This window comes from Aptenodytes forsteri, unplaced genomic scaffold (genome assembly GCF_000699145.1).
Source record: "Aptenodytes forsteri isolate BGI_AS27 unplaced genomic scaffold, ASM69914v1 Scaffold127, whole genome shotgun sequence".
Lineage (NCBI taxonomy): Eukaryota > Metazoa > Chordata > Aves > Sphenisciformes > Spheniscidae > Aptenodytes > Aptenodytes forsteri.
The window spans coordinates 299620-326891 of record NW_008794711.1 but is presented as its reverse complement, the minus strand read 5'-3'; the positions used below and the strand labels follow the sequence as shown (position 1 = coordinate 326891).

General features: G+C 42.6%; 1 protein-coding gene across 1 annotated transcript in view; it reads left to right on the top strand.

Annotated features, from left to right (window-relative positions):
- Window positions 1-27272, top strand: part of ANTXR1 (anthrax toxin receptor 1) — a 107156-nt gene that overhangs the window by 56799 nt on the left and 23085 nt on the right. Inside the window, exons 13-16 of the mRNA XM_009273801.1 lie at window positions 2267-2362; window positions 13075-13116; window positions 21222-21317; window positions 21825-21992. Of these exons, the coding sequence (XP_009272076.1) occupies window positions 2267-2362; window positions 13075-13116; window positions 21222-21317; window positions 21825-21992 (402 nt within the window). The remainder of the gene's footprint in view (window positions 1-2266; window positions 2363-13074; window positions 13117-21221; window positions 21318-21824; window positions 21993-27272) is intronic.

The following is a 27272-nucleotide window of genomic DNA, read 5'->3' as shown; positions in this document are numbered from 1 at the left end:
TCTTGTTCATCATTCAGCTTGGATAAGTGGCAGTTTCTATCTAAGCATAGTTCTAGCTGTATAAAACCCATAGATATTACACAAATGGTAGCTAAATTCTAGCAGAAACTGACAAAATAAAGATAAAATAAAGATAAAACAAACCAAAAGCAGAATTCAGGCCACTTTGGATGATTATAGTAGGATTTATTGTGTATATATGCTTTGTCCTGGTCTGACTTGCTAGTTTACAGCAGTGACAGCACAGTCAGAGCAGATGAAGATAGGATTTGCAGTTCCTGATTAAGGATCTCAGTTTGACACTTTGTAGCTATGGCTGAGCCCAGAAAATTCACTTTATATTTGTCTGGAATATTTTGATGTTTGTTCAGATATAAGAAAAGGAATTAATCCAACCAGAATTTTTTTTTCTTGGGGTGGGGGGATGATCTCTATTTTTGATATCGGAAGAGAGCTTATTCCTGCAGACTTGCCAGGCAGCACTGGCTTTAGTGAGAGGCATTACCTGAGTGAGAAATGTAAGATTTGACAAATCAAGACCTTTTAAGTGCTCCGGACTGTTTTGCTGCTGTGATACACAGAATACCAGCTGGCCACATCAGCTGCCTTGCAGAGAAACAGATGTGTTAAGGTAATGTAAGTTGGTCTTTACAGATTGTCGGGGGGGAGGGGGATTTTAAAATTTCGTTTTAAAAAATAATAAAAAAAGATCCCCAGAACAAAACTGTTAAAAGGCTACTTTAATTTGTTTTGTATTTTTGCAAATTGATTTTGTATTTGTTTCAATGTAGGGGCAAAAGGGGCAGACAACAATTAGACATAAAAAGCCTTATTTCTTCTACAACTTCATGGCAGCAAAGAGTCAGGATCTCATTTTCTAAAGCATTGAATATCAGCAGGTTCCATTTTTCAGATGATGGATGTGACTTTATGCCGTCTGTCTAGAGGAACAGCACCAAATGTACAGCTCCGTCTTCTCAAATGAGCTTTTATTTTGTGTTGGGGTCCAAGTTCCATTTCCAGAGATGACTTGGGTGAATTCTTTTCCCTGTGTGGACTACCTCTCTTTTGTTTCCAAGTGTCAAAGATCAGGTTGTCTTGATCCAAGTTCTCCAGAAATTCCTTCTACACCAGAAGAGAGTTTAGAAAATGCTCTCAACCTGACTGTTTTTTTCCATTACTCTTCCCATTATGGTATGATGGGAGATCATCTGGCCATTGAATTACAGTGACTTAAGCAGGCACCCAATTTTCCCATCCTACAGGTCAGTCTGCTCTTGAATGTGTCCTTAATCTGGCATTGTGATCTTGACACTTGGGTGGGGTTTTTTAAATGTCTGGCTATTACATCAAGAACATCTCAAACAGGCTTAAGTCAGGACTGCCTGCTTGCTTATCTCAGAATAGGATGATATTGGGGAGGAGTGGTACAGGGAAGTCGGCATGGCTCAGAAAGCCAAGAACATCTGGTTTGGGTTAAATCTAAGCAACAAGAAATAATGCACGTTTGGTTTTGATTGTTGTATTGAGCTGGCTTGTGCGGCAGTTTGCGTTGTTAATCGATATCAGAGATTTGCAAATGCCTTTTTAAATGGGGGAATTATCCTAGCTAGAGAGGAAAAAGATCTAGAGTCAATGGCTTCAGATGTGGAAAAACCCTGTATATTGTTGCAATGGTGTGTATGTTCAAATCTCCTTGAAAAGCTCATGGTAGAACTACCCTGACTCGGCACTGCTAAGAAGAGCAGAATGATCTGAGTCGTAGGCCCACAGAGATCTTGCTTCAAGTTTTCTGTTTGGAGTAAACTTAATTCTAACGCCGCTTTCAAGTTTACACTGCAAGAGGGGAAAAGAGTTGCAAAGAAAGGAGAATGCTTAAACTGCAATGAAACATTGTGTTGTGAGCTCTTTTTTAAATATTTTTTTCAGTCTTCACAATACTCTGAGGAATATTACACTAATTTTGATCTGAAGTGAAGTAAGTGTTTTACGTAATCGTGAGGTTCAGAAAATTGAGACAAAACTTGTAACTCTCTCAGAAGGGAACTAGAGGTCTCAGCCTCTTTGCAATGAGTTGGGGGGGTGGGTGCCACATTTGGGTGTTTGAGGAGGGAGGAAAACTGCATTTTGTCTGAAAAATAAATGGAGTATGGCAATGGCCTTTGGGGCATGTACTTGCCTGGAAGCAGGATGCACAGGTGAGGTACGGTGGAGAGGAGAGTTTTGTGTTAGTGGTGCTCACATGTTCTCTGTGTTTCTCTTCTAGTCAGATGGGACCATCCTGGCTATTGCTTTGTTGATTCTCTTCCTCCTGCTGGCGTTGGTTCTTCTCTGGTGGTTCTGGCCTCTTTGCTGCACAGTGGTAAGTGACAGAAATTGTTAATACAAAACAGCAATTCAGTGTTGCCTGAATGTAAGAAATGAGTGGGAAGGAGGCAAGGTTTTCCAGTAAGGAAGCATAGGAGATAGGTCATTGAACAAGACAGTATTTCTTCCATTGCTGGCACTGTTTTGTGCTTTTATTTCATCTGCCTGACTTTTGGATTATACCCATGAAATAGCAATGTTGCTAACACACAGACCTTGTCAGGAGCCTTTTAGTCTTATTTATTGGTCACAAAATGGAAATGGTTTGCAGAAATGTATTAGTTGCTATGCCTTTTTAGAAAGGAATGGCTCTTCTGGATTTTTCTAACCCCTGTGTCAGTATCTCGATGCTGGAGGGCTCCTATAGAAGGGCAGGCATGCTGAACTCCGGCTGGAATCCTTGTTCTGCCTCAGGTACAAGGAAAAGACGTTTCTAAGTGTGCAAATTTTTGCAAGATTAACTTTTTTCCTGGCTCACCATGTCTGAAAAGCACTTTAAAATATCCAAATGACAGTATCAGTAGAAGTATGACTATGGTTCACTGAGCGTTATCTTTCCTCCATGCTTTTTCACAAAATGTTCTGCAGCATTAAAAAGCACAGTCACAGAGTTAATAATTTAAAAAGGCAGACAGAAATCAGAAGAAAACAGGAGAGAAGGAAGAGGTCAAGGGAGGCAAGAAGGAAATCACAGGATTTAAGACAAGCTTTTCTCTCGCACGTGACCCTGCTGTTTGTCTGCAAGGACGTGTCATACCCCTGTACATCTCTGTTGATCATCCCCTAGGGCTGCCTTTTCCAATGAAGATCAGAGCAAAGGCTGATTATTGTGGAATACAGTGAAGCTCTGCTCTTGCTTTGGGTCTTGTTTGTGCTGCAAATATAGAAGAGGAATTAGGAATGTACAAATGTCAGCAGAATTGGAGTCCGGTTTTGGTGACTGGCTGTGTGTAATGTTTCAGATGCTTCTTTTAAGACTACCCAAACTGACCCCAGTTTCTGGGTCACTATCATTATTCCTGATTTTAAATCACTTACCCAGTGTTGTAAATTTGCACCTTGTTGTACCAAACATACGATCTGGTGCTGAGACCTTTGGAGCCACAAACTGCAGCAGCAGTCACATTTGAGGATGAGTCTTTGCAGTGAGATGTATATCTCTATCCAGAACAAGGGTGGAAATCTCACAGGAAAAATCTTAGTTGTCCATTTCTGTTTCTGGTGGGAAATGCTAGGGGTAAAACGCTTCTTTTCACAGTAGTTGGACACCTCTGTCCTGAGATGAAAACCAGAAGGGAAAAAATATTTATTTGGACTTTTCAGAACAATAAAAAAATCAGTTCTAAAAATGGACAAAGGATTAGCAGTGTGGTAGGTTGCTCAGAGTTATTTGTCTAAACTAGATGGCACTTTCCCAGAGAAGCTGGGTCAACTTCTTTGTTGGCACATCTGCATAGAAGTCAATGGAGATGTGTGCTGTACAGATGTTTACACTGGGATTTGGTGGAGAATTGAGGTGATACAAGGAAAGGCTCTAAGTGATGCTGCCATTTTAAGGTTTTGTTAGAGCAGAAAGATGAAGCTGATAGGAAAAAGGCATGAATAAAAGCAGCAGGTTATGAAGTAAAGGGAATATGGAGCTATGCCTGGAGAGGGTGGTATGGGTCTGCTGCAGTGGAATGATATGAGGATAGTGGTCATATAACAGTGTTCTTGAAGTGTGAGAAATACAGTCCAGATAAACGAGGCGGTGCAGCAGAGATAGGGAGTCTCTTGTCCACATGAAACTTTATAAGCTTAATATTTTCCAGATTTAAATTCTGTACTTAAAAAGTTTGTTGTAGATAAAAGCATTTCCTCGCTCTCTCTCCTTCTTTACCTCCCACATTCCCTCTTAGTCCCCACTTGGAGATCCTGCTATCTCACTGATATTTTCCAAATGTAAGTCAAACATATCCCTCTACTTGCTGGGAAGATTTTAATTCAAGACCCTGTATGAAATCTCTTCCGTCTCTCTGGGATGGCAGTCCAGTATGTATGGCAGTAGATCAGCAGCTAAGATACCTTACTGTGTATTGCTTACCCAAAGATTCTGTAAAATTAAAGATAAATCCACAAAGGAGTACCCAGCCTGTTTGGCTTAGGGTAGGGAGAAAGAGCAGAGCAGTGCTTATTTACTAGTTTGGTAATGGCACATTAAGGAATGCAGTGTTGTCAGAAGCCCAGAGTGAATTAAGGGCAGAGGAACTGGCTTGCACAACAGACAAGAGAGGCAGGCAAGCAATAACCTCTAATAATCAAACCGCAGACCCAGAGACACTGCTGTGGATTCAAGCCCAGGGATGTTTCAGAGGTAATTGCTATCTCACTGATATTTTCCAAATGTAAGTCAAACACATCCCTCTACTTGCTGGGAAGATTTTAATTCAAGACCCTGTATGAAATCTCTTCCGTCTCTCTGGGATGGCAGTCCAGTATGTATGGCAGTAGATCAGCAGCTAAGATACCTTACTGTGTATTGCTTACCCAAAGATTCTGTAAAATTAAAGATAAATCCACAAAGGAGTACCCAGCCTGTTGGCTTAGGGGTAGGGAGAAAGAGCAGAGCAGTGCTTATTTACTAGTTTGGTAATGGCACATTAAGGAATGCAGTGTTGTCAGAAGCCCAGAGTGAATTAAGGGCAGAGGAACTGGCTTGCACAACAGACAAGAGAGGCAGGCAAGCAATAACCTCTAATAATCAAACCGCAGACCCAGAGACACTGCTGTGGATTCAAGCCCAGGGATGTTTCAGAGGTAATTGTGTATGTGTCCAGGGAAAAAGAAAAAAAACAAACTTTTTTTCTTACCAAGTATAAATTTGTTTGAGTGACAAGCACATTTCTAAACCCTGAAATTCCTTTTGGCATGCTTTTTAATTAAATAGGAATCATTATCCAGCAGTTCTTCAGGAAAGACACCAAGCCAGCTTCATCCCTGGAGTAAATGGACTGAAGTCAATAGACTTACTCTGGAGATTCATCTGGAACCCAGTATCTCCTTGGCATGCACCCATAAAGAAATGCTCTTTCCAAGTGTATCCAAGTTTATTGGTCTCAGAAGTATTCTGGGATGAAGTCTGGAATTTACCACTCAGTTTACAGTAGATGCAATTGTTGCTTAGTGGATCAGAACAATAATTAGGTCTTTGCTGTGCCTGATACCAGGACAGGCAAAATTTCCCTTGATATCTGTGGGGGGGATATTACAAAAGCATGGGAGCCAGGTGCTAACCTTTCAAAAGGTTTCAAGGATGTTTATTCAACAACAGAAAACAAAGAAAGATAATTCTGCTAAGCTGACATACCCAACACTGTACACGTTAGAAGAATGATGGCAAATACAAAGACATCTATAGCAGGACAACCCCACTTTTCCTGGGCAGAACATATCTGCAAAACAGCAGATGCCAGATCCTAGCCTCATTGATGTTAGTGGGCATTTTGCTGTAGTCTTCCCATTCCTCCTCTTTCCTGAACACAGCATAACCTGAAGGAGTCTGAGCGATCGTAGTAGTAACTGTGCGTGCAAAAGGCTATTTAGGTGCCCAAGGGTGAAAGCGTTCTGGGTAGGAGGCCAACATAAGGCTTAGGTTTAATATTGATGCAAACCAAATAGATTTTAATATGGATGTAAGCCAAATAGATAATAAGCCTCCAAAACTGTCTTAAGGAGGATTTTGCAGGCATGTTGTTAGATTGGCTTGGAAATGGAGCTGTTTAAAGTCTTTTGGATATATAATGAAGACTTAATTAATACAATAGTTGGAAGGCTTGTCTATGCTGGGACAGTTTCCCTGTGCCAATGCGCAGGACCACACTGAACATGTGTCTCCCGTAGACACTTAAAATTGGCAGGCTGAGCAAGTTATGTTTGGGCCATGCTTTGCACCTGAACAGGATCTGCATGAAAGATTAGCCCTGGCATAGCTGAAGTGGTGGCTAGTCAGCCTGCCCCAAGCCTTGGGCTGAATCTTAGCTAGGGCAATCCAGGGGATAAAATGCAGAGGATATGAGTGGAAATATCTCCCTGGTGCAGCTGAGACTGAGACTCAAAGCATTTCCCCACATGCTCGTACATCCCATCTCCTTACAGTTTTGAGGTAAACATGAGTCTTTGCCTCCCTTATGTATCCATATAGTGTGGCCTGAGGGAATGAGAAGCTGGTCTGTGTTGATTGCCCACTTAAAATATATGCACCATCTTACTCATTTTTGTACTGCAGCTTTTTTAAATAGAGGGGTGTGGATGGCATATAAATGAGGTGTTGGTATTTAGGCATCTAACACCAGTTTTAACTTTAAAGCTGCTTTCTGGAAGGAAGCATGGAAGAACCCAGCAATTTGTTTGGCTCTCAGTCCGTACTGCAGCTGACCAGAAGTTTTGGAAACAAAAAGCTGGATGGAGAAAATACAGAAAATATATATTAAAGCCACATGAAAATCATGGCTAAACTAGAGGAAGAGGAGGGGAGGAAATGCATAGACTCTACAGCAACTCTGAAGAGTCATAAAATTACATGGTGCATGTTGGCTTGATGGAGATTACTTAAAGGTCCACGTATTCTGATTCCCACCCGCTCCCATGTGCACACGAGGCACAGGGGTTTTCTTCTGCAGTTATGATGATTTTGGGAGAAGGGAGAGCAGAGTCATGAATCATCTGAAACATTATTGAGACAAACCAAGAGAAAGACACAAACGTGCAGGCAGAAATTGCTTGTGGACCCCGCAGTCCCTGCCTTTGGTTTGGATCTGAGCTATTGAGGCAAGCACTCCCCTAGTATAATGTGGTACAGTTTCACTGAATTTATTGGAGCTTAATGTGGTGTGTAACATCCAAGCTCTGAATCCATGCATGCTGCCGCAAATGAGTGTCTTCATTTATAGCACAGTCAATCCAAAACATTTGGAGGTAGCACTGTTATTGTAGGTTTAAAGTAGTGTAAATAATAGAACCTGACTTTGCAATTGCTGTGCACAAAGGGCAGCAGAAAGATAAAGACAGTCTTATTAATCATCCAGAATACCTGCAGCAGTTCACTGTTCCTCTCAGCCTCCTGTCAGTCAGATCAGGAGAGTTTAGATACAGATATAATGCCCTATAACTGGCCATCTTTAAACAGGCTAGCATGGATCCTGAAAATAGCACAGCAGAGGCATTTTGCCTGGGCTAATACCATCCAGCTCTACAGCAGCCCAGGTAGAGAAATGGGCTAAAAGAACAATGTGTGTGCCAGGCACTGAACTAGGGTGCTTTGATGTGCTGCAGTGATGTGTCATTACCAAAAAGTTAAAGCCAAATTCTCCAAAGTGTCTGTCAGTTATGAGGTGTCCAAAAGGAAAGATCTCCATGGAGTTCCCTCTTTGGAAAGTGCTAAGCATTGCCCTCTGAAAGTTAGGAAGGTAGCCATTTGCCTGTAGATGACATGCCTAGACTTCAGATTCCCAAACCATTTTACTTGCTAATGCATTTCCTTAAGGCCAGATCCAAAGGGCAATTATATTAATTTGACCAGCTTCAGCACCCTTTGTTCCAGACCACAACAGATACTTAACACAGAGGAGGCACTGTTGTTCTTTGCCCCAGTCCTGCATGGGAAGTAATCAACTCAATAAAAATGACTTCTTCCTTTGTTTTTTTTCCTGGCTGCCTCTCACCTCTTCCAAAGAAAGTTGGCTCAGCCCAGCTAAGGAGAAATAGGTCTTTAGGATATAGTCTTACTTAACCAGAAAATTCACTAGCAATCAGCGAGTGAGGGCAAGGGCGTCTGCATATAGCTGAAAGTATCTATGATCTTTTCTTTAGTCCAGAAAAGGAACTTCATTTATATAGTCTTCCAACAAAGGTGGGTCAGAGACTTGGAGCAGACGCCACTGGTTCTGGCCTTGTTTATCTGTAAGTGAAATAGCCTAGGAAAAGGAATGACCTTTGCAGATGCTACATTTTTTTCATGCATTCCCTGGAGAACTGCATGTCAGCCCCATTCAGTTGCAAACTGTACCAGAGTTAGTTAATTGGAGGGCTTTTTTTTCCATGATGTCATGTCTTTCATAAGTGGATGATTTTGACTTGTGCTATGATCTGTATTGAATGTGGTTTGTGCACATCAGCTTGAAGTCTTAGGTGTGAAACAGCCTTATCTCCCAGTTTTAATGAGTTAAAATTGAGATTCCTGGGATCTGCTTCCAGGCTGACAAGAGAGGTTGACTTAAAAGTATGAGTTAGCTTTCTTATTGGACTTCATTTACCTCTTACTACTATGTCTAGGAAGAAGAATGTATTGTACCGCAGATGAAGAAATAGGGACAGGCTCCTGCTTGTATTAGAAACTTTGAAGTGTAGACCGAATCTCCAAGGATTTAATGGGTACTTAGAAGTCACGGCAGATATGAAACAAATAAAAAGGAAATGTTTCTTTACCCAACTCATAACTAAACTATGAAACTCTGTCACAGGACTTAGAGGAGGTCAAAACTATAAATATGTAAGGGGGGGGGAAAAAAAAAGATGTCAGATGGGTCACAGTTAGTGCTATAAAAAAAAACCAACCCTGCTTATTAGGATAGCAAAAATAGATATTCTGTATTTTCCAGAAGAGTGAAGGTAAATAAGGACAAAAAATCTGCTCAGTTAACTGCATGCTCCCTTCGCAAATTTTAGTCCTAATTAGAGGTGAAGTCTTTTATTTCTTATTTTGTACTGTTTTATCATGTAGCCCTCATCTTAAATGATGATCTGTTCCATCTTAAAGCAGATACACTTTGCTGACAAGAAACATATTGCCCCTATCTATCATATAAAACTCCAGGGAGAGTTACTGAGTATGTGCTTGCTGGACACTGTAAACTAGTGGAGTTATCTGGTCTCCCAAGATGGAAAGCATCCTAGACACATTCCTGGAATATGCAAAATTTGGATTCAACATGTGCTCTCTTATGCCTGAATGGCTACGGAAATTTCAGGGCAACAGAAAACCTGTTCTCTCCAATGCTTTTAAACTTCTAGGAGGTGGCTAATAATATTCCTCTGCTTTTACACTGGGTTATTCATCAGAAACAGCTGCTCCTCCATGCATCTGTGACATCAGGGTGGGTCAGCTAACAGAGACCTGTGTCAGTCACATGCATGTTGAGATCTGTGATGAAAGGTGATAGAAAGGCAAAGAATTACTTTACTGTCCTGAATTTTCCGTAGCTAAGTATGTAGAAGTGCTGAAAACTACTCTCGAAGTTCCTTCCTCTGCCAAGAAAAGCCAATGGCCACCTCTCCATCCCACAGGCCTTTGCTACTTGAAAACAAAAGACCGCGTTGTAAGGTTTTTACAGCACAGCGATGATGTAGAAGCCCTCATGTATTCCTCACCTAGTGAGCAAACACAGTTGCTGAATGATCATCTTTTTCTTCTTTCAAACACAGGGACAGGAGATACAGTTGCAGCAGCAATCACAGAAATGGCTTGGGGTTATCAAAACAATTGCAGCACACATGAACAAACACTTCAGCCTTGCCAAGCTAAACTAGCCTAAGCATTTTGCTTGGCCAAGCATGCTCCCAGCTGATCGCGTTCAGCAGGTCCATGTGTGTCATCTGGCGGGGCAGAAGGAAAGCGAGAGGTGCAGCCCAGAACAAAACGTGGCGGACTCAAGTCTTCTGTGCCAGTGTGGGCTCAATCCTCACCGAGTTCCCTGTAATGGCATTTTCTTTCTTGTACTTGAGTAATTGTTTCTATTTGTGCAAAATGAGCAGGTGTAAGGCACTGCCATTCGGCTCTTTTGTGAGATGGCACAAAGATCCCATTTGCTTCGCTGCCTCCAGTATCCCTGAATGAGGGTCTTGTGCATATACAGCTGTAACTATAAGAATCCAAAATGGAGAAGGAAAAGATTTCTCCTTTTTGTAGACCAAAAGCCTTTCCAGACCTGGGCAGCGAGACAGAAAATACATTTTTTTGGTAAGGCTTGAACTTTGAAAGTTCGTACAGGCTCAAAGGCAAAGACTAAACTCTCCCCACCTCCGGACTTGTCCAAACTAACCAATCTATGTTGCCAACTTATGGGGTGTTCAGTTGCTCTTAGAAGTGCATAGCACTTAACAATTGAAGGAATTTCTTTCTTTTTCTCTTGGACTGTGATAGAAAAAACTTGATCTGTTTATAGAAATCAGTTAGTTTGCGTGTATGTGTGTGCATATGTTATGAGAAGGAATGCAAAAGTATGAAAAACACAGCCATCTCTTCATTTCCAAGTCTGTAATCTCGAGAGTTTCTAGTGATACTGGCTGAGAAGCTGTGTTCGAATGCTTAGCTGGACCAAATATGTTGGACAGATTATCCTGATGTTTCATGCCAATGCAAATGAGAGAAACTCCACTGGAACCCATGATGTTCCACCAGAGTAATGTTAGAGGAGGGAATAAGGCCACTTCCAATAAGTATATTTTGGATCAGATATCTGAAATTTCTCAGCGTCCAGTGGGTTTGGATTAAGGGGTTTGGCTCAAAAGGAGGTCTCTTGACAAGTGTCACCCCTCACACTGACCAAAATGTATCTGAAAACGTGGCTAGGAAAGTCTTCTATGTATTTTGGTGCATTGTACACACCGAGTCAGTATTTATTGTGTCAAGAGACATGTAAGAGATTATGCTGTCTCCATCTTCTTAAACCAAGGAGCAGCACTTTGAATAAACCATACTGATACCCATGATTTCCCTTCCACAGAGCAATACTCTGATGCAGACAACTTTTCATCCGCTTCTCATGATTTGCTTTCCATCAGGGGAAGAGCTGGTATCCCCCAGAGCTGCAAGCACAAGCTGGGTAGACAGAGAGATGGATGCTGTATCAGACACTCACCAGCTCTGCTAGTCAGCCTGAGCTCCTCTGGGGCATCACCCCGCCCTTTCTCCCTAATGTGGTCAGTGGCTTCACAGCCACAGCCTGACCCACAGTTCTGCTATGTCAGAATGAGCGATGTTGTGAGCAGGGCAGCAGGTGCGCCTACCATGCTCCTCAAATGTCATTTCATGCTTCCACGTGTGCTTTGTGCTTCTGTGCATATAAACAAAGATTCAATGTTGATTCCTAAAGCACAAAGATTCTTTAGCAGAGGTTCCCTCGAGGGCACTGTAAGCCACCAAAAAAAAGCCCTGCTGCCCAGGAACAGGTAGTGGCAGAGCTCTACAACCATCATTGCTCTGGGCTGAGATACAAACAAAGGACTGATCCAGCCCCGATCTCCTCCTTAGCCAGAGGCATATGCTCTTCATTAATGGCCACATTGCATGACTTGGGGTTTGCAGAGGAAAATAAAAACAGTGAGCTCATCAGAGAAGGAAAAACACGAGTGAGATGAATTGTTGTAAATATTTATATCTTCAGGGCCTTTAATGTGATTGTCATTTTCCCTTTCTGCATTTAAACAGCCAAGCTATTATTGTTTGGGACTGTGATTTATTTTTTTTTAAGGGTAATTTTTAAGCCTACACATCTGTACCCTATGCCTAGGCAGCCTCTACAGCCAGTCCTGAGAGGAGCTGAGGACACTCAGTGCTATCTCCACAGGCGCTCAGCACCCTGACAGCATCTGACTCATGGCCTGGTGTGTAAAGAGCTGTCCTCATCCAGATGGACTTAAAACTACTGCAGAAAATCCATCCCTGGGGCAATTGCCTTGACGTGACTGGCTGAATTCAATCTGTTGACTGCAATGGCTGTGCATTGGGGTGCGTCTCGTGTAAGGGAGAGATATTTGACGTGCCTGTATGCAACTGCTTTCCCTTTGGAAGGCTCTCTGTTGCTCTTGGAGTGGAGGGCTGTGATAATAGCCAACTGCCTGCCGAGCCCTAGATGCAAACTTTTTGCATGAAATAATAGCCTCACGCCCACATAAACTTAAATTGTTTCTATGGAGAATATCCTGGACCAGTCTAGAACCTCGCCCTGCTTGCTTTATTAGAAACCCTGGGAGAGAATCAAATGTATATATATATTTTTATATTTTTTTAAAACCTTATGAGAGTGAACTATATTAGCCTGATAATGTAAAAAGCATTTTTCATGAGAGCATGAGGTGGCATAGCCTTCTGGAATGAAGTACAGGCCTGGGAGACAGAGGCTGGGGGTTTATTACTGCTTTGCAATGTCTCCAGGGCATTTTACTTAACCTTCGTTTCACTTTCCAGTCTTTGTTCAGACTGTAAATTTTTTGAGGCAAGATCTGTACGCATGTGCAGTGGCCAGTAGAAGGAGACGCTGATTTTTAGCATGGTTGTTCAGGTGAAACAGTGATTGCTATCTGTTGCTTAGACCCAGCACTGACTGTGGCTCCTACTGGGATTAGGAGGCTAGAGAATCAAAGATACATGACTTTGAATTTGCTGTTACCTTATATAGGGCAGGGGTCACCTAATGACCAATATGAGTCTGGAGCTGTAATTAGGAAACGTCTGTATGGCAGGGATTTGGGACGCCTCCTATTTCCCCTCTTACTCTCAGTGACTGTGACACCAGTAGCACACATAGTCACCCTGTAATGACGCAGAGATGTTCACAGTGGCATATCCTGTTGTTTTGTTGCTTGGGTGTTTTTTAAGTGACACTTGAATTGTGCTAAGGAACAAGTATGGAAGTATGGATTTACTATTCTGTTTCTCTTTGATCCTTCTAGATCATCAAAGAGCCTCCCCCACCCCCTGCAGAAGACAGCGAGGTGAGTAGCACTGGCAACTTGATTTCTTCAATGTTTAGGACAAGATTTTGTTCAGTCTCCTCACAAAAGGTTGTGATTCTGCTGCATGGCAGAGTATGGACCATTTCAACCTTTGTGCTCACTCTGTAGCCTTAAAGTCAATAGTGTTCTAGCTAAACTAGGGGCTTTTTAGCTGATGTGTGCCATGTGTGTTTCGCTCTGCTCACTTTGCTTTCTACAGAGGTAGAGGTGTGTGTCTTATTTATTTAAGAGTGACTGTAGATCTATGTATACAGTGCCTCCATGGAGCAGGTAGGGAAGGAGGACAGAGGCAGACAATACTTCCACTCGGTCAGAACAGCACTGCAGAGTTTGGCTGTGATTCACAAAAAGGACAACTCTTAGGCGTATGTTTAACTTTTAAGTTAATGGAACCTAAACATATGCTTAACTGCCTTCCTGGAATGGCACGGTAATGATTTTGATGGTTTAGCATATATAACAGCTCTTGGCAGCTGAGCAGTAACTCACAATGCTGATCCCTTGGACTACAGTTGCTGTGAGCAAAGGAAGCCCACAGTCTTTACATTGTGTCTGAAGACAGTGGACCAGATTCTGGGCAAATGTAAAATCATCTTGATATCAGAAGAGCTGCAGTAGCCAGGGAAGTTTTAATGGAGAGAAATGGTAAAGCAACATTAAAACTTCATCTTAATTCTGCTTACTCTTTTTAGATTAATCTAGCAACAAATGGTTTAAAGCTATGTCACTATTACTTAATTAGTAGACTCTCCCCAGAAATATGCCCAGTTTTTCATCTGCCTCCTTCTATGTCCTTCTGCTTTCAGCACACAATGAGTCTCTTCTTTGCTTTCACTGTTTTGCACGTGGGACTTCATTGAAAAGTCACTGGGCTGTGTTCAGGGTGCATTGATGTCAATGGGAGTTTTTTCCATTGACTTCACTGGGGTTTGGATCAGTTCCTCTTAACTATGCAAGTAAGAGAAGACTTAGATCTATGCTCAGAGTGATTTGGTTGGTTAGTTCGCCTTGCTTATTGCATCTGGAGACAAATTCATTGCCTGCTTCAGCTTGCAAGTGGAAAAGCATGCTGAAATGATCCTCTGTGCTCTCCATAAAGTCTGGCCCGGTGAGTGTTCTCTGTGCCAAGGCAGACAGACACCCTTAAAGCTCAGTCCTCTGCAACGCTACAGAGGTGGAATCCAACCTAGCTTCTGCCTGCACTAGGCACAGAGAAATAGTTCAGGGCAGCTGGAGCCAAGGCTAGTACTAGAACCTCCATCTTGGTGGCACTTCAAAACAAGCCTGAAGCAAAACTCCAAATCTGAACATTCCTGGACCCAAGGGAGATTTGTGTTTGGATCCAGTGCTCCCCATGCCTCTATATGCAGGCATCTGGCCTGTTTTCCTAAGTAGACATTTCTGTTTGGGCTGTAGGTAAATCCACTAGCTTTGTTAGCTTCTATCCTCTGAATGAAAAGGAAAATATTAACTTAAAATTGCCTATGCTGTGTTCTGCATCACACGTGCCTCCAAGCCAAGGGATTCAATTGCTGAAATTAGTTAAATACATCATTCTGGGATACTGGCTTACTGGCCAAGGACTGGAAGGGGAAATTACATCTCTGTGCTGAGAGGGAAGGTGTGCTTCACGTATAAGGAAGCCTTTTATCAAACCAGTAAGTGCTGCAAAAGCAGACCAGTTGCTGCAAAATAAACTAGTTGCGGCAGACCAGTTATATTTGCCTCAGGTTAAGTTTAGTTAAGCTGGTGTAAAGATATATGTGGGCATATTATATTTTCTCTCAGCCCTGATTCTGACAGAGAAGAACAGTCTGTACAGCTCTTTGGATGAAACAGTCCTCAATTCATCTGTCTGTTTCACAGCTTTCCTTTAGCAATGTATTTGCCACTGGCTTTTTATTTTAAACTAACCTGGTCTTGTACTGTGGAGAACGTGGGGCAAATCCTCTTTGTTTAGAAGCAGAATGTTGTTCTGCTTGCTCCCCATAGATGACTGCTTTAAATGCAGACTTGTCCAGGCTTTGGTTGTATCCAGAGTAGGACACTGCACAGTGCCTGAAAAATTGCATTAATCTCTTACCTGTAGTTTACCTGCTTCCCTGTTAATACAAGAGCAGATCTGTACAATCTTTTGGCTGTTATTCTTACCGTTTTGGGACCCTGGGGTGGGGAGCTTTGGTTACAACAACGTGCCAACACTGTAGGGACTAGTCTGATGGTATAATTTCAAATGTACTTTCCACCAGAGCACATCCCCTAAGCTCAATACTCAATTATCCTATAGCTATCTTATACAATTAGCAGCCAAAGGTGTCTTAAAAAAGAAAATATGGTTTATGCTATTTTAGAAACTATATAGCATCAGAGCAGTGCTCAAAAATTAGTAAAGCTTGAAGCTGTGACTTGTACTATGTGTTTTTTCCCAGACAGAAGAGCTTCCCACTAGTGGAAAAAATAGCAGAAGCTCTGAAAAGATGCATTTCATTGGTCCCATTTACTCTTCTAGAGCCTGGTCCACAGAATGGGATTGGCAGTAGTATGATGCTTTCACAGAAGGTTGGATACTCCAGATTTTCTACTTTTGCTCAAAACAAATAGAAGATGCAGTTGATTTTCTGCAATCCCGTTTTTCTTACATGTTGCAGATAGCTTTCTCCCTTGCAGAAAACCTAGCAACTGCTCGTCTCCAGTATGAAAGAGTGCTAATCCCTTAAGCAGCAGCATTACAGTTACAGTAAGATTTTTTTCTTCTCCCAAAGATCTTGGCAAAAAAAAGACAAGAGGAATTCTTGCATCAGCAGATTTGGGAGCTGAGGCCCATATGTCTTTGCACTGCAAGGAGAATGCATTATACTGTAACAATGAAGGGAAAGTAGCATTGCTGTCAAACCCGCCAAAGGTTTTATTGAACTCTACTTTAAAGGCCTTTTGAGACATATTGGAGGCACGCTCACTATTGGTGAAGGAAATCATTATTGGCTAGAAACTTCCAATTAATCCATTCAGAAATTGCAAATGTCGTCAACTTACCGCTGTGCTCCTCAGACAACGCAGGATACTAGAGGAGGTTAAGCCCAGATGAAGGACAGATGGGTTTACTTACAGCCAGGAAAGATTGAGTTAATGCCAATCGGAAGAGGTGAATGCCTCCAGGAGCCAGTGAGCACCTTTCTGGCCTGTTATTAGTCATTGAGGGTGGATCAAAGCCACATTCTTCTACCTCTAGTGGATAGGAAGGCTTTTTCTAGCCCTGTTGGAGGAAGACACAGCTGCTTTTATTCATGTGTCCCATCACTTTCAGGCTGGGCTTATTGGAACAACTCTTACTCAACTCGGACCAGAAGCTTACCATGAGGCTGAAGGTGGTCTCACTATAGCAACCCATCTTCTACGTCAAAAAAACCCAACCTGCAGGGCTCTGCAGCTTCCAACAATTTTCTGTTCGCTACGTGACCCGTGCCAGAGGTCTGCTGCTAGTCAGTCCCACAGAAGGACAGACTCTGACTGCAGTCAGAGGGTGCATAAACTGGAGCCCTCCAAAGTATCCCCAAGAGGCACGCTGTCTTCTCATTGCTTCCTTGTCCTGTAAACAGAGACCAGGCAATGCTAAAATACACTGCTGTGTCTTCATTGTCTGTCATGGCAGCACTTTCTCACACAGAAGGGATTCAGGGACACGAAGTTCCCTGAAGTCTCGCAAAACCAGGCAGGAGATCTACCAGATGACCAGAGCGTGCCCTTTCCTCATCACTCAGACCCGTTTTTTCCATGCTGTTCTATCACCCAAGCTCCACAGTCACCCCTAGCATGGCACCAGAGCCAAGCCACCAACCAGCCTGTAAGTGGATAATTCTTATGTCTGTTGTCATCTTACCCACATACACCAAAGCAAACTTGCACAAGAAAGTCCTGGAGAGAAAGGACCATTCAGCAGCACAGGCATGAGGTGCTGAAGGGTAATTATCACTGTCGTGGGAGGCCAGCATGAAAAGGAGGAATTTAACTCACTGCATGACAGCTATTGTTAAGCCAATGGATGAAACCACCTGTTCAGCTTGAACCAGTTTGATCTTTGTGAACTAATCTCTTTCTCCCACAGCTGAACATTTGTGAGGCCAGAGAATGGCTAACAGGGATTCATCTGCTCAAGGAGCTGCTTGCGCCCTCACTTATTGGTGTTTATTAATCTTTTCCAAATTGTTTTCCTCTCTCTTCCAGAAAAGCCTTGCTAGGGAGATAGCAGAATAAGCTCCAGAGAAAGGATCTGATAAGAATTTTTTGTAGACACCAAGGCAGGAAATGTATTCTGTTATTCCTGAAATAAAGCCAGGTCACAGTGGTATGCCAGCTCTTTTCCTTCCCTTTTACTCCCCTTTTACAGTGAGTTGCAGAATATGGGGGGAGGAGTAAAGGAACCTTTCAAGAGACAGGCATTTAAAAGAAAAAGATTTGGGATGTTATTGGCAACAGATGAGGTGTAGGTACTACATATGAAGGTGTGGACTTTTATGGCCAAATTTTGTGTGAAATATCTAGGCAGGCCTAGCACAGCAAACTCAGTTAGCGTAGAGGCTGTGAAAGTTGGGTTTAATAACATCACAGTTGCAATGGGAGTGCCAGTGTTAATTCCCCTGACCTTATAAGACCTTATTTAATCTTCCTGTAGCTCAGTGTCTGAGCTATAGAGTGGGAATAACTCAACATCCTTTCTCCTTCATCTTCATCAAAACAGGGGTTCTCTCTTACCTGTGCCCATGCAGCGCTTTGCACTTGGAGGATGTAAGTTCAGGCAGGATATTTAAGAATCTGTACCATAAATAAACTAGGAGTTTCTGTGATCAGTAAGACCAACAAAGGCTGGTTTTCTAAGCATTTGTGTCTCGAGGATAAGATTATATGTGAATTTTTTGGTGCCTTGTGAGAGTTGAGCTCTTTCTTCAGTCTGCTCCTTAGTGTAGAGCACCAGTAGAACATCTTCTCTTTGATGCTCTTGTGACTTGTGAGTGCTTTCTGACAATAGTTTGCAGGCTTGGGCCAGTGACAGGCAAAGATACGAGAGAAAAACCAAAGCGATGAGTTTATGCAGTTGCAATTTAGATGCCCGGGAGAGTATAATGTAACAAGCAAAACCTGCCACAGCAGGGGGGAAATGTTTCTTGAGAACTGAGCAAGGTGTCCTCGAAGTGTAACAATGCTTCTGCATCTGAGAGGCGGCCATGCAATTTGGAAATAAGTTTGGTGTTGGGAGAAAAAGGAGGCAGTAAGGAGCCGGAAGCCTTGAGGACGGCGTATTCACCTCCACCGTTTCCTCAGCTGTAAAATTAGATAACATCTCTTACTCAGAGGAATGATTGTCCTGTCATGTCTTACAGCGCTTTGTGCAGGCAGAGCTCTCTAAAAATGCTGAATTCTGACAAGATTCAGGCATTGCAGAGACAACTGTGAAAATAATTATAAGGGCGGGGAAAGGGGTAAGTTGTCCAAACTTTTTTATATCTGGCCAAATTTAGTTTGAATTCTTACCCTGAGTGGTTCAGATGTCCCTAGTGGAGCATGAATTATCCTTGTGTTACCCACAGATGAGGTTCCCTCAGGTCAGGGTCGAAGTATACACAGCCTGGCATGGACTCTGAGATAAACACAGATCTTTGTTTTCTGAAATCCAGCAGTTATGAATCTGGATCTCTGACTGTGAAATGTAGCTCTGTCTTCCTGCTTCTTATTTTTTAAAAGAAACTCTAGCTCCATCTAAAGCAGATTTTGGGGATGGAAAGATGCCAAGTTCTGTACAGTCAATTTCCAGCATCCTCAAATGCACTTGAGTTTTCCGGGGCTGTTTTTTATACTGCTGCTGGGTCAGAGCTGAAGTTCCTTATGCAGTTCTTCCTCAGGCAAAAACCCCATTGTAGCAAAGTGTAGAAAAATATGGGCAAAACTGAGCCGTAACATGAGAATTCAGCCCTGTTTTATTGGCGCAGATCTTGTGAATGGGGCAGTGAGCTAGGATGCTGGACATGAGGATTGTATGCCTCTTCCTTCTTGTTCTCCTGCTGTCTCCCTACCTTGACCCCCAAGTTTCCAGTTGCTTTCCTTTAGCTACTCACGTGTGTTGTGAGGACATTTGCCAAGCGTGTAGGACATCACTGGTGGGATTTTTTTTTTCTTGCTTGTATTGCAAAACCTCCCATGCCCTTCAAAACATGTAAACAGACTCATCCTGAAGGAAGCTTGTGACTCCTTTGTTTTTCAAGTGTCCACTGTTGTCTTTTTGTGCGTGTGCTGTTTCTGTTGTTGTTCTGGCAGAAACACTCCTATCTTAGATTGAAGTGACTTGCAGGGCTTTTAAGGGCTTGTGGGGAAGATTTCCTAAACCTTGGTATTTCCTGTTGTGAGAAGTCCAGTCTGTGCTAAACTGAAGAGAGAAAGAGAATTGCTGAAGGAAAATATTTAGATGGCTTTGATTCCAATTTTTTGAAAAAGTCCTCATGGAAAACTTCATGCAGAGATATTAAGTTCTTAGGTTGCAGCTCTTTAGCCTCAGCAGCTCTAACCCAGAGCAAGAGAAAGAGGTCAGCTACGACAAAGAACCACCTTGTATTTATGACTCAATTGTTCACTCTTCCTTTAGATCAGGACAAATGTTGCAGCCGAATTTATGTGTATTTTGAAAAAGAGAAATGTTTTTGTTTGACATGAGAAGCATAGTTTGTGTTGGATTTTTTTCCCCCAGTTTTTCAGTTTTCCTACTGGGGAGTTCAATTTCAAAGTATTTTTGGCTTTTCCAGTTTTGGAAAGCTCCTAAGTTCTGGAGTTTTGCCAAATCCCTGTGAAAAATTAAAGAAAGAAAAAAAAGAGGGAGCCATTTTTCATCTCTCTCCACATTTTTCACAGGAAATACTTCACGTTTTTGATGAACTCTGCTTTTCTGCTTTGCCAGTTCACAGCCTGAACTGTAGAAATTAAAGGGAAAGGCACTATATAGGTCAGAGCATATGTGGAATTGTTATGTAGTGCAACAAAGAATATAGAATATATAGAATAGACTCTCTAGAACTTTAGCTAGGCTCATTTTAAATAAACTTAAGGACGCCTTCCTGATTTGTTAATTTGTCCTGAACACGTTTAGCTTTGTGTATGGTGATGTACCATAGGTTTCTGCCTGCGGTATGTAAGGGTAGAACACATTCAAATTTGTACAGAATTTAAGTCTCATTTTTCACACAGGGCCTGACTTTCTGCTGGCATAAGCCCATGAAAATCACTGAAGCCACATGGACTTCCATGGGCAGCCTCCCCAGCAGAGGCAGAAGTTCATTATAAGAGCTAATTCCATTCTTGTAACTTTTCCATTAGACTTTTCCATCCTATTACGCTTGGCCAGCTCATCCCAAAAAAAACCTCATCTCCGTGTTGGGCATTCATGCTGGGGTTGTTTCCAAATGTACTCCTAATTTGCCTTCACTCAGGAGCAAATTTGACTTGCTTGCTTGCTTTTCCCCCCATTCCATCAAATCTGAACTACAATACGATGATTTATCTGGGCCCTGGAGGGTTCCTCCAGCATGGGGAGCCATGAGTCAGGGAACGCTCCTCAGAGCAGCAGCTTTTCTCTCCCTAAGCACAGGCATAAGTGAAGGGATGGCAAAGAGGTAAGTCCCTGCTACCATCACTCATGGCTAGCATATCAACCAGACTTGCAGCCAAAAGACCCCAGCTCTTGAGCTATGCTGAGTGCTATTTTGGTAGCTGCTTCAATGATTTTGCAACTTGGAAACAAATTACTTCCCTGAATTTAAAGATGATGAAAGATAATCTCCTTAAAAAAAAAAAAAGGGGGAAGGGGGGCAAAGTCACATTCTTGCTGGAGCTGGACTGTACCTTTCAAGTGGTGGTGGTGTTTATATCATGAAATGTTTTCTTTTCATGAGTGTACATCCTCTGGAAAATAACCAGTGAGTGACCAGAAACTTGACTGCACTGGCTTTAGCAGACTCAAAGGACCGCATAGCCTGTGACTGTTTATTCTTTTCCATCTCTAGTCATGCTTCCTAACAGTGCAATCCCTTCCTTCTGTTTTGTAGGAGGAAGATGATGATGGCCTTCCAAAGAAAAAATGGCCAACAGTAGATGCCTCTTATTATGGTGGACGAGGAGTTGGTGGCATCAAACGAATGGAGGTAATTAGATACCAGTTCATGTATCAGAAGGTCTTATTTGTGAACTGAGCTGTGATATCCCCCTGCAATTTACCCAGAAAGAAACTCAGGAGATTGGCACAAGCTTCTTTAAGCTTCTTTTGTACATCTGAGCTCAGATCATTTTTATATAGGAATATTTGAGAGCCAAACATAGATTCCTGAAGTTTGGGACTATCTTTTTCCTCTGGTACAGTAAGATCCTGGTCCATGCCTGGGATACAGGGGCAGTGTTGCCATACAAATTACACGGAAATGTTTTTAGTTTTTCAGAAAACCTTCCTCACTCTCACATTTCTCATAAATCACAAAGAAGGAGAAGTTCAAAATTTGGGCTCTAGTCTAGAAACAAGCTTCACAGCCTGTGGCTCACTCTTCACCTTGGATTTGGACACTGGGGGAATATGGACCAGGATCTAGTTATTCCAGCAGGGGTGTAACTCTCTACAGCAGCTACTATTGTAATATGCCCTGATGCCATGTTTTAAGGTGCGCTGGGGAGAAAAGGGCTCCACAGAAGAAGGCGCTAAGTTAGAGAAAGCCAAGAATGCCAGAGTCAAGATGCCAGAACAGGAATACGAGTTCCCTGAACCCAGGAACCTTGCGAACAACATGCGCAGGCCTTCCTCTCCTCGGAAGTGGTACTCTCCAATCAAGGTAAGTCCAGTCCAGTGTTATACTGCATAGGATGTTTCCAGGAGAACTGTATGAAGTGTTTTCACATCTGAGGCTATGATGTAGAACTGTCCACAAACCTGTGATCTCAAGATGTTGCTAGAGTAGCTGTGCATGAGGGAGTCCCACTGAACACGTAACTAGGGAGGTGCTGTAGAAAGGAGCCACATGGGGCAATGGGAATTTTCCACCAGATTGATCGGGTTTTGGGGTTGCATTGCTTTCTTAGACCAGAGTAAGATCCTGATCTCTTCTGGTGGTGTCGCTAGCTTCTGTAAAGTGCTTACAGACTCGACTGCACTTCCAGGGGCAGGCCCTTTAGCCCACGCTGCATATGAAACATAGGGAATAAATAGCATCCTCTTTCCTTAGAAAGAGGAGAGAAAATAGGAAGAAGATTGCTGCTAGGTGTCACCAGGGAGAGTTGTCCTCGGCAGATCAAGGATTGCAGTGCAGCAGATGGATGTGTGCCAGCGCGCATGGGTCACAGGGGCAGGCTTGCTGCAGGGCAGCATGCTCACCTCACAAGGAGGGGATGCCCTGCAAGAAGTGTTTGGCTGAATTAGAGTGCCTCAGATGTGGAAGGTCAAATTTACACTGATATCAGGTCACGTGCAATGCAAAGCTGCACAACAGTTGCCCACAGGAACTGGGAAGACTCTTCCTCTCTGCCATCTGTCCCAAGGGCAGGCAGCTGTTCTTCAGTTTGTCTTCACTAATACAAATGATTGGCAGTGTACAAAACGAAACAAGCAAGCATCTGAATACTTCACTGAAGCAAAACTCTTCATTGCATATGTGAATGCTTTCGTGGATTAAGAGAAACAAGCCACACAAAACAGATATTAGTCACATCATCCAGGGCGTGGTACGAGGGCACTCCAATGTCAGAAAGGTCATCTTTTGCATTCAGGACAAACTAAGCTGTCCTCAGGAAAGGAGGACAGCTTAACTACTGTAGAACCACTTTAATGAAAAGGAAAAAAAAAAATAAAAATCCCATACTCCTATTTCTCAGGTTTAACTCTTTTGGGAAGTGCTATACCCTTCTCGTCTCTTTTCAGTCTGGGGCTATTTGTAGCAGCACTGCAGTTATCAGTTTCAAAAAAGACTGAAAATGCCCAATTCATATCCAAGTGCCAACCTTGCACCACTGGAGCTTGGATCTCATTTTGAAGAGCGGAGATGCTGGTTAGGGTTTTAGCAACCCTCTACAGGCAATTTATCTGCAAGTAGTCTGCAAAAAGGGTGCATCTAACATATGTCGTAAACATTTTGGTGTATAGAGCTCACCTTAAACTTTATGCTGGGGAATGGGGAGGTGCCCCACTGCTGGAAATCAGAGGTTTTATTCTCCTGTTTTCTTCCTCTCCAGCAGCAGTCAATCTAGTCAGACATATTCTATTAGCCAAGTTATTGCAATGCAGATTTATTACACTGCAGTACACTCAGGTTTCCCTGCATTGTATCTTGTTACTGATCAGCTCCAAGCAGTGCCCATAGGAATTTGGGCAAGTCACGTGTTTTGGCTTTCCTCAGTCATTGATCTTGCAGCTGGTTCAAATCCAGTGATGGGAATGGCAAGGATGCACAAGGGAGTAAGAGTGGTTTCCGGAGGATACGCAAATGTGAGCCTCTTTGAAAATTTGGTCCAATGCCCTCTCTCTTTTCCCCCTTAAAGATTATCATCTAATAAACATAGCCTACCAACAAGTCGTGTGCAATTGTTATAATGACTTCAACATGTGTTCACAAAGGTTATTCATTCCCACAGTGGGACAGGTTAGAGAGTCAACTGTTTTCAGTTCAGAGTGGGGAATGCAGTAAGCACCATCCCATATAGCCGCTCCTTTGTTCCTAAATGCATTGCATTGTCATTTTGCATCAGTGCAAAGCATTTGTAAAACACCCTCTTCCCATCTGGGAGATTTTTCACTCCCACTGTGTGCTCATGGAAATGACCTCATCCAGCTGAGAGACGCAGCTCAGTTGCTTTTTGCATGCTGCAGTCAGAAGTGTTCACAGCACACAAAGCTATATTCTAACCACTGAGGAGCTGACAGAAACACTGATTTTAGCACAAAGAGCCCAGCCACAAAGGCAGCTGGAATCCATGTGGGTACAACTACCTGAGATCATTAGTTGAGAGCCGGGTCCTTTCCCATAGAAGATACTGCTGAGTTTCCCCCCCTCTTGCTTCACCAGTTCATGCTGTTGGATTACAGCCTCAGGAGACTTTCAGTTAATTTTCAGCGTTTATTCAGCATGATAGGAAATCAGTTCTGAACAGAGGAGTTAAGTTTTGCAGATCTGTGTCCTAGCTGGAAATTCTCCAAAGTTCAAGAGAGGCTTGGAGAAAAGATTCAATGTATGTAATGTGTTCAAGTTCAGGTCTGACTCTTAAGAACAGCTTTTGCTTCGTAACAGCAAGAATTCAGTTATAGGAAGGCCTACAAATATTAGGAGTATCTCATGGGTGATAAATATTCTTAATTACCCTAGAAATCTCTCTCATCTACCATTCAAATTGTATACAGTATAAGGACAGTTCCAGTCCAAGACACCATATCCAAATACTCCCATAACTTTGGGGTGTTCCACATCTGGATAGTATTTAGCAGCCTGAGTCTGTCTGTGGACAAGAATTTACCTAATTATTAATTGCCACCACGCCCCTTATTGAACTGCACCCAAAAAGACAGTGTATGCAGACAGGATAACTGTATCCAACACTTTCCCTATGTACAATCACGAGCACTCATCAAAAACAAAGGGAATCATTCCTATGAAGCAGGGGTCCTGCTATTACTCTCCCTGTGCAGTAAGGAATCAGCAAAATCGGCAAAATTCATGAGCACTCTTAGCAGAAGCTCTTGTCCTGAAGATGTGAGCACATGAAGATGAATTTGCATTGTGTTATGCAGGGGAGCTATCAGAGTCATAACAGGCAGAGAGAGGCGAGGAGGGATAGTCTGTTAGGTCATTGGGTTTGTACTCTCAGCCAAAGCAGGACTGCTAACTCGAATCTATCCTTCACTGCTTTTTCCAGTCTGGTTTTTAAAATAACATAGAGGCTTCCACCACTTCTCAGGGGGGAATATTTCACAGACTACCAGACCTCACCCATAGGAAATGTCTCCTGATACTCAGCTTAAATTTTCCCTCATCCTCATGCTCCAAGTGCACTCGGCTCTTTTGGTTAAAGCAGATGTTAAATTTCCACCCACTCCACTGGACTTGTTGAAACACCTCTTTGGAAGGTAGATAAATATGCATGTAACAAGCTACTTAAAAAAAAAAAAAAAAAAATCATTGGTAAAGAAGAAGGGCAAGGAATTAAATCTCAGAAACAGCAAACCAAGGTAGCTTGAATCTGACAATGAGCCAGGAAATTCACATTTTAGGGCCAGTCATCTTGCTGGCCAACAGGCCTCCTTTTCTCCATGCAGCACAAGTGCCAGGCTTTACTTAGTGTTCTGCCTTTTGCCAGTTTATCTGATGGAGAGTTTTTCTTCCCAGAGTAATGTCTATAGGGTAGGTAGACAGCTGAGAGTGGATAGATTGCTTTTTGAAATGCTCCAGAGATTTATTTGCTACCAAATGTGGCTACTGACACTAAACAGATTGTGGTTGTTATTATTATTCTTATTTGCTGCTGTTAACTTCTTAGCATGATGCCAACTGGATTATTCCGCTTTTAAAATATCATTTCAACAGTTTGAAAAGTCAGTGCAAATAATCCAACGAGAATGACAAGTCTGAAAACTTCTTAAGAAACTTGCCAAATCCTCAGTTCATCTGACAGAGGGAGGGGCAGCACAAAATGTAGATGCAAATGAGGGATCGTAAAGGACCATGCCTTTAGTTTTAATTTGGTTCATGACATGCTCCCTGCTAAAGCCAGCCACGCAGCTCTGTATGCTTTGGTTTGGTTAGCAGCTTTCCTCCTACCTCTATTTCTACGCTTTCCTCCTACCTCTATTTCTACCTCTGCTTTTATCTGTCTACCTAGCTACCTCCCCTTTCTTCCTCCTCCTCAGCACATTTATAGTACTTGTTTGACTTCAAAAGGACCGCTATCAGTCTCTAAAAACAATGCAGAAAGGACCACAAGACAAGACTAAACTCACTGTTCATCCACAAAAACTCACATGCAGGACCTGCCTCAAGCCTGAGGTTGAAGCAACAACTGGTGCTCTCAAAAAGAAACCTCAGGTGAATCCTAAATGGAAGCTACTTAAGCATTTACTAAGCCATGTGTCCCTGGCACATTTTCTAGCCTTTGCCCCTCCTGTCTCTTATTTACAAAGCTGACATGGCACAGTTTCCTTGCTAGAAGAGGCCCAAGGGCAGCTTGGATTTATAGGCAGCTTACAAAACTGCCTCTAAACTGACACCACCAGCTACCAGGTCTCAGGAGCACTCTAGGTGTCAGGTCATTCACTAGACCAGGGTTGATACAGTGCTGAATTAACCATTATTCAGGAAGAGAATGCATTCTTGTTAAAGCAATGGCTGAAACTATGCCCTCCTTCATTTGTCATCTGCTCTGATTGTTTGTTCTTTCGTATCTAGTTGGACTCAAAGCTTTATTTGCCTCCAGACCTTTTTTTTCTCCAAGCGGCCTTGTGCTTCAATTGCAAAGGAGTTCCTAAACACAGAGACACAGCCCATCCACTAGAGAGCACAGAAGTGTTTATATTTCCAAGTGAATGCATTGCCATTTTCATTTCTTCAACCAACATCATTCTTTCCATGATCCACTCTCCTTCTCTTCCACCCATATGTCTCAGGCAGACCCTGAAGCTCCATTCAGACTCCCAAAGATGGAGCTCTTGGCTTTTCCCAAGAAATCTTGGTAGGCTCTTGGAAATTAGGACTGTGGAGTAAAAAGGACTTTTTTGTTCCATGGAAAGTTGTAATTTTCCCTCTGGTTTCCTAAAGGAGAAATCAAAGAAAAAGGTACTTATTTCTTAAGTTGTCAGAGGGGACAGGAGCTTCAACCAGTTCTGATGTAGGGGGAAATATGGATTGGGATAGACAGGTATGGCTTCCCTCAGGTCTAAGATTTTGTGCTGTCCAAATGCAGAAGAGTCTGACAGAGGAGTTTCTTGCTTCTTCCTTTGAGAATAACAGACTTTCCTGACTCTCACCTTAGGAAGTCTTTTCCTCAGTGTCGTGGTTTACCCCCAGCCAGCAACTAAGTACCACACAGCTGCTCGCTCACTCCCCCCACAGTGGGATGGGGGAGAGAGTCGGAAG